Source organism: Anas platyrhynchos, chromosome 1 (genome assembly GCF_047663525.1).
Source record: "Anas platyrhynchos isolate ZD024472 breed Pekin duck chromosome 1, IASCAAS_PekinDuck_T2T, whole genome shotgun sequence".
Classification (NCBI taxonomy): Eukaryota; Metazoa; Chordata; class Aves; order Anseriformes; family Anatidae; genus Anas; species Anas platyrhynchos.
Genome location: NC_092587.1, coordinates 32685287 through 32697829, shown reverse-complemented (window position 1 = coordinate 32697829; position 12543 = coordinate 32685287). Strand labels below are relative to the sequence as shown.

Genomic DNA, 12543 nt, shown 5'->3' with positions numbered 1-12543 from the left:
CAGCAGAGAGAACCTGTTCATTTGCCTTGAATGAAAGAAGACACCTTCTTTGGTTACTGAACCATCTCCTTGAAAAAGATGAAAGAGATGAGTAGAAGGCCACCACGCTTCATGTGTCTTTATTGTAGAATTGTAGACAGCTTTTTTTTACTCCCACTCCTTCCAAATTCAGTCTCCCAGTTGGGAAAAGAGGCAGGGGAATTTTCTTCCATTTCTACTTTGTTTAGATGTAGTATAGTATAGACAAAATAACCTCTAGCTGTCCTCAAGGGTCCCCAGCAATTGTACTATGGCAGAGATCATGGGGCAGGGATGCACATGAGACTGCCTGTCTTCACTAGAATTTCTCCTGAGATTTGTTACAAACTAAGGGATAATGCTAGAGCTATGGAAAGTAACTTAGTAGGAGTAGAAACATACCTTAACCTAGCTGTAGCTTTTGATTCTTCTAGATTGTTTTCCCCTCTTCTTGCCATGTATAACTGTATGTAATTGTTAAATGCTTTTTCAGATGAACTGGACATGTCAATGTGAATATTTTCCTAATGAAGTCAAATGCTTGTCGCTCGAATTGCTGTTAGTAACACTTAGTATTCTATGATATGTCACTGCTATGAATAAAAACTGGATTTAAATTTGGGAGCATAACATTCATGTGTAAATTTAATGTAGAAACAAATTGTCTTGGAAAAGCTTAGCTTTCGGTTAAGCTAAATCCTGAAATGGGAGTGAGAATTACTAGGTAAATTATGCTTCCTCCTGTCTTTGACAGTTTGATGTATCTGCAAATTGAAGTACTTACCTGGAAGTTTGCAGCTGGTTCAGCAGTTGCAGTGCATTTCATAGCATCAAATGCGGCAGTTGAACAACACCTTGCTACGTTGCTGTGGGTAGCTGTGTGTTGACTGTAGGACAACAGCTGTCTAAGTAATCTGAGCCTCTAGGGAACTGGCTTAATTGCCCAACAGGCTTATTTTAACACAGGCCATGACACCTCAGGGAACAAAAATCCTCCACTAGGGCTAAGCTTTTAGTTGAGGTAAAATACTACAGCTTCAAAAGGAGGGGTAATGCCTCTACCTTTACTGTTCAACAACTTGTTCCTGCAAGTCCTGCTGTTCTTGGTTTATAAATCAGTACAGCTCTGCTCTGTTTCTTGTTCCTGAAGCTTCTGATTTCAACTGAAGGCTGAAGGTTTGGGGACTGAGTAGATGAATGAGAAGGTTGGGCACTCTGAAATTGAGAAGGGAACAGAATCAACAAAAACAAAGTCCTAATGAAAAAACAAGAATTAAGTTCATCATTGAATTTTAGGGCAGAGTTCATATACAAATTTTTCATAGCTGTTCATGCAATTCTAACACTACATCCTGCTTGCATAAATAAAAAACCTAATTCCCTGACAGTTGTCTTAAGTGCAGAAATAATACACTTCATATACTGGTTTTTGTTCAGTGAGTGAATTAAAAGCTGGGTGTGGGGTTTTGGTGTTGTGTTTTTTTGTGTCTATTGTGTGTTGTTTTTTTTTTTTTTTAAAGACTTCTAAACTGAACCATTGAAGTGAAGGGGGGGGACGGGACCAACAGACGTTTATGGAATTAAAATGAATAAGTAATTGTATAGCAGCAAAAACTAGCATCTAGTTCCCTGTGGAGTTCTCTGAAAGCTGATTCCATCATCCTGCTGGATAAGAGCTTCACTTGAAGCTTCCTTTTTCTGTGGTTGTTAATGTTTTATTTTTCTGTGTTTGTGTATTCTGATGTAGTGCAGCTTAAATGAGTGGGCATTTGAGTGGCTAGATATACATTAAAAAAAAAAAAGGGGGGGTGGGTAAATCTGTATTTCCATCAGACTATAGGGTAAGATGACCTTCGATTCTGTTCTGTTGCAAAGTGCTTTGTACAACTTCCACTGTCTTAAATGTGGGAGGTTATTCGCTCTGCTGACTGCAAAGAAGAGAGGTGTATATATTCAAACAGATGTGTCAGCGAAGGGAAGGTGTTACTGTGTTGGCTGTTGATCTGCACAGTTCTGCGATTTTTAAAAGGAAGGGGGTGGGAGGGAACTCTGGGTTCAGCTTGGGTTCTTTCTGCTGTTTTGCCTCCCTTCTTGTGGGTTTTTGGGTGGTTGGTTGGTGGGTGGGTTGTTGGTTTGTTTGTGTTTTTTTGGTATTATGTTGCTGCCAATGCTATTACTTGTTAATAATAGAGTGTCAGTTTACACTTCTGTTTGTTAGACTTGAGGGAGAAGCTGGTAAGCAGAAAAAATGTAATTATTTGTTGAAGCTGCATACAGCAAAAATGCCAGAATGTTTTCTGGCAACGCGCAACAGAAAAGCAGTGCACTGGGAATTTTGGCAGTATTTGGAAACTGGCTGTGTTGATGTTTTTGGGTTGATACCGGAAGAGCTGCAGTGTAGTAGAAGTCAAAGGCTAAATATGAGAAGACTTTTCTTTTACCTGCTAGTAGGTAGCAGAGAATTGTGAAAACAATACGTTGGTGGCAGAGAGGAAGGAAGATTGAGAAGTTGGAGCAGGGATTAAAACAGTACTGACTTGTAGGGAGTCCCATGTTTGATTTCTGTCAAAAAAGACATTGGTGAATTTAAAAGGTTAGTAGCTGAGACGTTGAGATGAGCCAGTGAGTTCCACCACAGTTGTCAGAACTCTGAAATGGAGAAGTGAAAAAACCGCTCATACAGCATCTGTCCTCACCTATGCCAAGGAACTGTTCTTTTTTTTTTTTTGATACTGTGCTACTATTTTGTTTGTTTGACTTTAAGAAATAAATGTTTGTGTGTTGATATAAAACCAGAACTACTTAACAGGGATTAAAAAAAAATACAAGCCTTCATGTAAAATATTTCATGTAACCTTCACGTTAAATGATTTTTTTTTAATGCAATTCTCAATTACATTCTTGTTTCCTTTTGAGTTTTCCCAAAAGGAGAAATCTACTTATATGAAGCAAAATACTGGATTGTATGGGTAGCTTGTGCAAATACATTCTTAATGTGAACAAGTTGTGAACTTCTGTATTTCTGTAAGCTACTATAATATTGAATGAAAGTACAGAAAATTAAGGTTTTTCACAGTTTACTATAAATTTTGTAATAGGAAAAATCATTTTTCAGACACAGGCTTCGTGTCCTATTGATCGCAGACCATTTCAAGCAGTATGTAGGCTTAATGCGTTAGAAGATCAGATAAAGGTAAGTTTTAGACTTATCTTATATGCTATTCAAGAAAATATGCTGCAAGATTTTACTCATATGTCTGTGTTTAATAAGGTTTCCTAGTAAAATAATAGTAGCTTCAACGTTTGTATTATATATTTGAAGCTAGGAATTATTCTTAATTGTTTTTTTTCAAACAGAACGTATGCAATACTGTATAAAAGTTACAGTATAATAATAATAGTAACAAGAAGTAATAGTGATACAGGAATAATAATTTTGCTATTAATCATATATAGTATCTTTGAGCATTCCTGATATATCCAGGAATAGAAGTTTAGTAATTGGTCTCAAAGTATTTTTTTTAACTAGATTTTTTAAGTAATTGCTGGACTAATTACTATGCAATCTTGTACATCCATAGTCTTCAATTCATAGAAGAAAAACTAGTTAAAACAAGAGAAAACAATTAATGCTAAGCCTTGGTGAATGTAAATTTCTGAATCTTTTCATCTTTCAGTTCTTCTGAATAACACTGCTGTGGAGAGCAGGTTATTGATTAGGAAAATAAAACTTAATTATGATAGATGATCTTGAAAATACATATAGAAAAATGCTAATATTTCTCTGCTCAGCTCTGGGACTCTGTGGCAAAGTTGTGGTTATAAGTAATTCCTAAGCTGCTGGCTTTGAATTTTGCTGTGTTTAGCAAACTGGCTCCCTCTAGCCATTTCTTGTTCTTCCAGAACAAGAAGCCCCAGGTAGTCAGCTGCAGAGCAACCAAACTGGCAGCCACAGGTATTTCCTTCTCAGGGAAAACCAAAAATAGTATATTCTGCTCTAAAGAATCACAGAAGCAGCTGAAACCAGATAAATTAAGGGTTTAATTTGGAAGTTCCAAGGCCATATCAAAACTTCGTTTGAAGGGTTCTTAGTTTGCAGAAGTACACTATAAAAAGTAGACAAAGAACAAGGGTCATGATGTCAAAAGGGGCTGTAGGGATAGAGAAACATTGGCACAGGGGCAATATCAGCACATAGACAGCTTATCCACTGTGATAGCCACTGAATTCATAATTACAGCGCTAATAGCTTCAGAAATTGCATATAAAGTCAAGATTCTAGAATAAGGAAATACAAAATGTCTAATGAAAGTGTAATTACTAAAGCAACTTCATAGTATGTAATAAAGATTGTTCTATGTTCTCAGAATTTTGAAAATTGGAGGGGGAATGTTATATGAAATCCATAACTTGCATTATTTTAGAGGATAATTATTTGTTGGTGGTGTTTTTTTTTGTTTGTTTGCTTTTATGATGAGGAAGCATTTGAAGTTGAATGTAAGTTCAGCATTTTCCAAAGCTGACCTTCAGGTATTCAGGTCAACCAACTTAGTTTAAAATTTTTCAGTTACCAAACTATCAAAGAAAATGCATAGCTTTGAGATACTTGCCATGACAGGCTGAATGGTCAGGGAGTTTTGGAGTTGTGGAATTAATGTGCATCTCTGGCACAGTCAATATAGGTATCAAGGTGTGTTTTGTTTTTGTTCTTTTTTTTTTTTTTTTATGAAATCTGTGCATTGAGAAATTAACAAATCTATGATTTGAGAGTTTCAAGTCCTTCTGCTTGAGCTTATTTTTCTGTAGACCTTAAAAGACTTTGTATTCAAAGCCCATGTTTATTGAGATTCTAGACTGGATCGACTTTATTTTTCAATTCAGGTTCAGGTAAAACAACAGCAAAGGAAAAAAGAAGAGGAAAACTGTGCCTGCAATAAGGAAAAATATAGCCATACAAAGATAAGAAGTTTCCTGAGGTTGGTAGTGCACTTAATGTAAAACATTCTAGTTTGGAATATCCAAAATATGTTAAAATCTTATAAATGTTATAGCCTGTATTTTTTTAATAAAGTTTACTGATCTATTTATTTCCAACAAATATTCTGGCAAACCAGAAGTAAGGAGCAACATATTTATTGCATTCAGACCTGGAAGTAGCATTTTTATCAAGCACATCTGACAAATTTCTTACTAATTTTTATTAATATGTTTGTGGCTAGGACATGGTTTAGTAATACCAGTCTTCAATTATCTAAAGGGACAACTGCTTTTTTTCTTGCATGTTACAATAAACCATGGTGGTATTCGAAGTTTTAGTATAAAACAGCTGTAATCAACTACAGCTTTCAGTCTAGTGAGTTTGAGATGGAAGTATGGAAATGCCATTCATGTTTTGAAAGATTTTGTTGTCACATTTGTACTGTATAGAATAGTTTGGGATTACACAGATAAATTTCACTAATAGTGATAACCTTAAGCCAGCATTTAATTGTGTATATGATGTATGCAGTGTCCTTGAGGTTAAATTTGAATCACACTTCACTACAGAAAAGATAACTTGGAAGTAAATTACCATTTTTTGGCTATTATTAGAAAATAAATAAGATTGATCTTTGCAACTCTCTGAATCACCGTTGACTTCAGTATTCTTTTAATGTTTATGTAAGCAGTTTGTGACACATATCACAAGTTGCCATGAAATAAAGCAAAATTAAGCATTCAGATTTAATACAGGAAATTAACTTCTGTTGTGTACATAGATTCTTTTCATCCTAAAGCTTTTCGAGGCATTTAAGTCATGGAAGATGATATACTGGATACAAGTTCAGGTTTTAATAGCAGTCAGAATGTTGGTTTATGAGCGTAAAGTAAAACAGTAAAACTTCCTTGAAACAGGAACTGTTTTTGTTTGGGTGTATATACTCATAATTTAGGTATGCCCATAAATGTTGCTGCTTTTGAAATATCTTTTGTTAATCTCACAGAAGAGCTCTATGTCCAAACAGAGGGCCTTTAACAGCAAAATTGAGCAAAGTTGTGAAGAAAAAATACAGTAAGTCATTATTTTTTCTCCATTTGCTGGAAAAGCTGCTTTTTATTAGGGAACTCTAGAAGTACTTTTCTTGATGGGCTAATTTTTTGTATTATTGTTCACATTTGCATTTGTAAACCAAATGCCAAAGAATAGAAGCTTGGAGCTTAAGAGAATAAAGTTGCAATACTTGGCATTGCTATACACATTTTACTGGCAAGACTACCTCTTCAGCTTCAGTCACAAGTGAATTGGATTTGGTTTCAGCGTGAATCATTTTCTGTGACAGATAGTTAATGCACAGCTAATGATAAGCAAAGAAACAGGAGATTTTGCTGATGGTTCAGGAAGAAGAAGCACTTGGCAGTATTTTTAGGGGAACAGTTTGAGAGGGTTGATTGGGGGGGGGGGGTATTGTGTTCTGAGTGTGTTCATAACTCCTGAAGTTAAGCAAGAGGTTAAAAACTGGTTGATGTTATAAAAAGTTATTGTGAAGGTGCATATATTTTAATTTTACTGAATTTGTGTAAACACATTGTAAATAAACTTCAGATACATTTTAATTACCATCTCATTTCATTAATGATTTTGACAAGCAATTAAGAACTAATATATTAAAGCTAAGATCAAAAATTTTGCTTCTTATTTCTCACAGGTAATATTTTGTATGACAAACGTAACAGGAAAGCTTTGTCTGTGAAGATAAACAAGGTTGGTTCTGATGATGAGACGTTTGTAAACATTTTTCTCATAAAAGCATTTTTTTAAACTACCTTTCTGCTTATTTTTAGTTTGTTTTTTTTTTTTCTATTTGTTAATTCTAGTATGATCCAAACCTTTTTAGTTTGTCTTGTTTTGTCTTGAAGGAAGCTCTTAGAATATAGTGCTAGGTTATATAAGGTTCTCTCCCAGATCTTTTTGTAGTGGTATGTATTTTCATTTAGATTAGATTGTTACCTAAGACTCTGTAACCTCTTTTCATCTTTCTTCATCAACTGAAGGTGGGATCAGCTGCAAGCTGTTAACCTAAGTATCATTATATAAAGGATATGAAGGTTTTCATTCGTTTTATGAAAATGCTTAGATGTAATTAACCATGTAATTTGGTTAATATTATTTGTCCGATAAGCCATGGACATTCTAATTTACACCAAGGTGGCTTTTAACGGGAGATTACTTAAGGAATGTTTGCATTCCCAGGCTTCTTGTTTTGTTCATAAATTTTAACCTGTAATATAAATTCCACTTACAATAAGTAAAGAGATATAAAGGCTCTGTTGTTTGATTTGTTTTCCCTCCTTTCAGAAATATTTCAGGTCTCTGTGACGTGAGCTGGTGATCAATGATTTCCTGATCACAGGAAAATTATACCTGTATTACCTGTATATAGTTATACCTGTAAATATATTTGCATGAAATAGTTGTAAGTAATTGATTTCATTTTGAAGTATAAATGTTGCTGTCCATTATTTTCTCTTACCTAAGTTTGAACAGTAGGGAAGTCTGTGTTCAAGTTCTTATTTTCCCTGCTGCCTTGTTTCATGTAATATTATGGGCACATACATTGTCAGGTGACTTTCAGTAGCTGGTGGCCTGAGTGGTCATGTTTATTTGGTGCTTATACACCATAATTTTCAGGGCTACCTTTAACTCTAGCCTTCCTCTTCTAGGTCAGATATTTAGATTTTTTTTTTCTGTCACCATGTAAAGCTAAAGTAAAGCTTTCATTGATTTTAAGAGGTTTTGAACTGGAAAGATAGGGCTGAGTGGTAGATCGAGCACTCATTTAGCTTCAAGATTGATGAGAACTTTCATATCTTGTTTTCAGTGATTTACTATACAGGTGAATAGCATCAATATCTCAAACAGGACCTGTTACAGAAAATGCACATAAAAAAAAAAGTATAGATAAATACCACAAACCTTTGGGAGGAGGTACAGAGCTCAATTATACAATATATGTTCAAAATTTGAAAGAAAGCACTGATTTACTAATAGCCACTTCATAAAGGTATTTACAGGACACTTGGGTATCCTTTTTTGATGGAAATGCTAATGTTCAAATTCAGGATGTCTTTAAAATAAAGCATTTCTGAAAACAGCATTTTAGGATGAACTTAACTATTATTTACAGTGATGAAATAACGCATGGCCCTGTTCTCTGTGCCAAAGCTTGAAGTTTGATAGAGCTTGTAGAAAATGACTAGACACTTGAGTGAACATTTGCATATGTCTTATTACAAAGCTTATTTTTCTTCAGAGTAAATATTTACTGAAAAACCCTGTAAGTTTCCATCTTAAAATACAACTGGTAGGGAGTGAACAGGAACATTTCAGGCAAATTCAGGTTGACATTAGCCCTTTAGGTGATATGATACAAGTGGCAAAAACAGGTCACTGTAGATAACTGTGTCAGTTTCATAGTCTGGAAGCAGCGTCTGGAGGGTTATTGTTCAGATTTTTTTCTATTGCAGCCAGCTCAGCGCACAGCAATAGCAACAGAGTCAAGCTGTTTTCTGAATACAATGAAAAGGCAATGCACTAGCATACAATGTTTTTGTTAGGCATTGTTAGCAACTGAAATAGAAAGTGGTATCTGTTGAAATGTGAAGCTGCTTCTGAGTATTGTCTCTTTGTGTGAGGGTGCAGTAAACAGACACACCAGTCAACCTTGGATTTTCTAATTCTACCTGAAGGCAAAGAATCCCAGCTCTTATATCAGGTTTTCCTGTTAGTTTGAAACCAAACATGCAATGAATTGCTCTGAAGGGGTCTGTCTGAATGTGCTAGCATTGTACTTACTGTGGTTCGTTAGGTAGCAGAAATGGGAATTCTGAAATAGTGAAGATTGGGCTTATTTATGTGTAATTTTTTTATGAAGCATTAAAGATTTTTGCTTTTGAAAGACTATTAAAAAAATGAAGTTTATCTGCAAAGAGCAGGTGTTGAAAATTTAGACTGAATAGAGCAAACTTGTTTGATGTAATGGCAAGTCTCAGTATAAAACTATGGGGCTACTATGGTGCCAACTTTCTGTGAGCTAAAGCCTCGCTGACATTAAATTTCAACGCGTCTTTATGTGCTAAATGCTAATTATTTCATTTTGGATGTTTCTAATTGTAGCCCAGAAGAAAGACCTGCTGGAACGAGTGCTTCAGGACTAATTTCTACAGTACACTTCCGGCCGGTGGTAGCAATGAAGAATCCTTTCTTAGCTGTAGGAATGACTGGTTAGTTTATACCAGCGTGCAATATGAAGTGATGAGTTACTATATTGTAGATACTATAGTTCCTTCTGCTTCTATCTGCGTATTACTGCCTTGAAATATTTTGAAGTTCAACTGCTTTTTTTGTCATGGTAAACCAGAATTTAAAAGATAAACACAAACACTTGAAAATTGGTACAGTTAAATCAACATCTCAATATCTCTTCAATATCTGTATCAATATCCATTGTGTGTTCAGGTTCAAATACTTAAGCATGTGCTTTTAGTCTCATCGATTTAATAGGAATTTAGCTGATATTTAAAGTCCTTGCAAAATTGAAGCCTTGAATAGGAAAGTGCTAGTCCTGGTATTACAACAGCAGTTAGTAAAATTGTTAACAGTAAACCTCCTGTTCTATAGCAGAAGCAAGTGTTCCTGTTGTACCATGACTCCAAAAGGAGCACTTTAAATGTACATGAAGTAATTTTGCTTAATGAACCTAGTACCTAAGATGGAGCATGGCAAATATTTATGATTGAGAAGGTAGAAGAAAAAGAACAGATAAAGAATGGTCTGGAATAACATAATTTGGATAATACAGACTCAGAAAAAAATACTGTGTTTTCAACAGTCTATAAATGAAAAATCCTTTTTGCCATGCACACGACAGTATTAATTTGTCTGGGATACAAAGTTTTTTCATCTTTCAATCCACCCCCCCCCAAAGACACATTTCATCTCCTGTTTTGCATTCACTCTGCCTAGAAGTTTATTTGGGACTTCTCTTATATTTACTTTTCCCTCTAAACCATATACCTGTATACTTTCATGGTAACTGTTGAAAGTCGTAAGATTTAAAAATTAGTAACTGATAGAAGCAGTTATTGAACTATAAAATCAGACAAGGTTATTTTAAATGGCGTGAAATTTGTATTTTAGTACAGAACTCACAGAAGTCAATGCAGTGATCAGGCAGAAGAGACAAGAACTGGAATTGTCCTGTTCATCTGTGCTTGCTAGAGTTGAAAGGTACAAGTTTTGTATTCATAGTGCAATGGATCTTAATGTATTACTTCAAGTTTGGAATTTGATTAAATTCAAATTGCTTTTCAGGTAGAATATCATTTGATCGTAAAACTAAACTATGTTTGTGTGTAAGTTGCTAATCTTTTGTATTTGCTGCATGCTATTTTTATGTAAATAGTTTCTGTATATTGTAGTGCTTTTTTGATACTTACGATGAGCATAGCAACTCCATCTACTTATGCATCTTTGACACTTCTTTCACAGAAATGAGAGCTTAAATGTATTTTCTGTTACTCAGAAGGTACTGTAAATGTGTTTTTTAAATTATTTCTATCATTAGAATCAGAGTATATTTGCATTACTTGAAGATCGATTCTGATTCCCTTTTACCCACACTTCCTTCATGGGTTGGTTTTGACACTCTTCTGTAAGAGGAATTTTATCAAATGAAACAGAACATAAAATTATTTTTTTTGTCAGAGAGCAGATGAGTGTTAAAAAGTATTCTGAGTGTGTTTTCATGAATATAAGACAAAAGCATAAAAACAGATGTAAAAAAAAAAATGTTTCAGTCAGTGATATTAATTTCATTACATACCTCTAAATTTCTCTGGCATAAAGCAGACTAAAGAAAATTGAGTAAGTAAAGGAGATTTTTAATTAAAATTTAAAATGGCATGTAGGATTTAAATAACGAGTGGGTTTGTTTTTTACAGATGTTTTTCCTTACGGGAAGTTCCATTCCAATTTAGTGGTAATTTAAAAATTCTTTTTTCCACCAGGTTTGTTCTTCTGGTGTGAGAATCTGAATAAACACATATTTAGTGTGCTTAAAAAGAAAAAAAAATAAAAAGTGACTAAATTAATGTGACCTGTAGACTGTTTCTCATTCTTTCTGCAGAAAAGGCAGATCTTCCATTGAAGTGCTAGATCAGGATTTTATTTCCAGTGGTATAGCCTACTGATTTGGAGTAGGCTGCTTGTTACAGTTCTGTTTGACTTTGAAGAAAGCCAAATATATGTTCCTTTGACATAGCATGCTTTCTTCAAACCGTTTAAGTAGATTAGGCCTTAATGTAAGCTTGAAAAAAGGAAACTTTTGTTCTCTATTGACTTTGACTGTCTCTTCAACTGTAATGGAGCAGGAAGTGTCATGCTTGTGTAATGGTTTTGTGCATTGTTTCTAAAACTTCCTACAAACAACTAAAACAACTAATGTTAATGATTTTATTTTCCAGAATTCCTTTAATGTCTTATGGAGCTGAAGCTGAGACCTTTCTTATTACTTCTGCTACAGTGGCAGGGACAATTCTTCCAGCAAATATCAGGCCTTTGGAAAACTTTGGTAAACTTTTTTTTTTTGTAGGTTTTATTTATAGCTAATGTGGAGTAGTATTACAACACGATTCTCAGAAGTCAAAGCATGTAGTTATAGTTAAAAGGGGAAAAAAATATGTTTTTTGCAGTTTGGTATTTCAAAACCAGCTGACCTATTTCTGAAATTGGAATATAAAACGTGAACCAGTCACTCCAAGAACAAGTATTTTATTTAACTTAGTTCTCTTCCTAAATTCAAAATTTTCTTTCATGTTGCAACTCTTCCTATTAAGTCTAAATTACATTTTGATACTTTTGAGTTGCTTGACATATTTTAGTGGTATACAAAGTAGTATACATACATACATAGTGGTATACAGTGTTACAAACTATTTCCTGATGGACAAGAATAGTCAGGAAGCTGCAGTATATGCATCTGTTTCAGTATACCTGAAAGCTTTATAGGGCAAAAACATGCGAAGGATGCCAGGATCTGGCAGGAATTTAGCAGAAGACAAGATATAGAAAGAATTAGCTTTCTCCAATTGCTTTAACTGCCTGTCTCTCCGTACTCATCAAGAATGTAGATTCTCTTCCCACTGGCTGCACAAATTCAAAGAAATGGGAACAAAGGGGTGCTGTTTTTAAGGCCAGAGATAATGCCTTCTTTGAATTTGGAATTATACTACTTTCATTTTACTAGTAGGCAAAGAGGCAGGAGAGATTTGGGTCTCTTTTGGCCTACTTGAATTGAGGAAGTGAATTGTGGGAAAGAAGTAGAAGGATGATGGAAAAGATACTTTATTAATTAATATTATGCATTCTTGTTAAAGGTACTTGTTTCACTTCCCTGTTTGCCAGTGAAAAATGGATAGGTTACTTCCTCAGGCCTCTGAGTTTTGGCAGTGCAATTTACTGATGCTTAACTGTTTCTGGTTTTAGTA

The 12543-nt window shown here is 34.6% G+C and overlaps 1 protein-coding gene across 3 annotated transcripts in view; it reads left to right on the top strand.

The window, feature by feature from the left end:
• SCAF11 (SR-related CTD associated factor 11) overlaps nt 1-12543 on the top strand; it is a 44473-nt gene that overhangs the window by 19904 nt on the left and 12026 nt on the right. For all 3 annotated transcript variants that reach the window (XM_072034133.1, XM_038180744.2, XM_072034132.1), the window contains exons 4-10: nt 3134-3211; nt 4900-4994; nt 6003-6070; nt 6705-6760; nt 9173-9279; nt 10196-10285; nt 11521-11627. In XM_072034133.1, coding sequence (XP_071890234.1) covers nt 3134-3211; nt 4900-4994; nt 6003-6070; nt 6705-6760; nt 9173-9279; nt 10196-10285; nt 11521-11627 — 601 coding nt within the window. The remainder of the gene's footprint in view (nt 1-3133; nt 3212-4899; nt 4995-6002; nt 6071-6704; nt 6761-9172; nt 9280-10195; nt 10286-11520; nt 11628-12543) is intronic.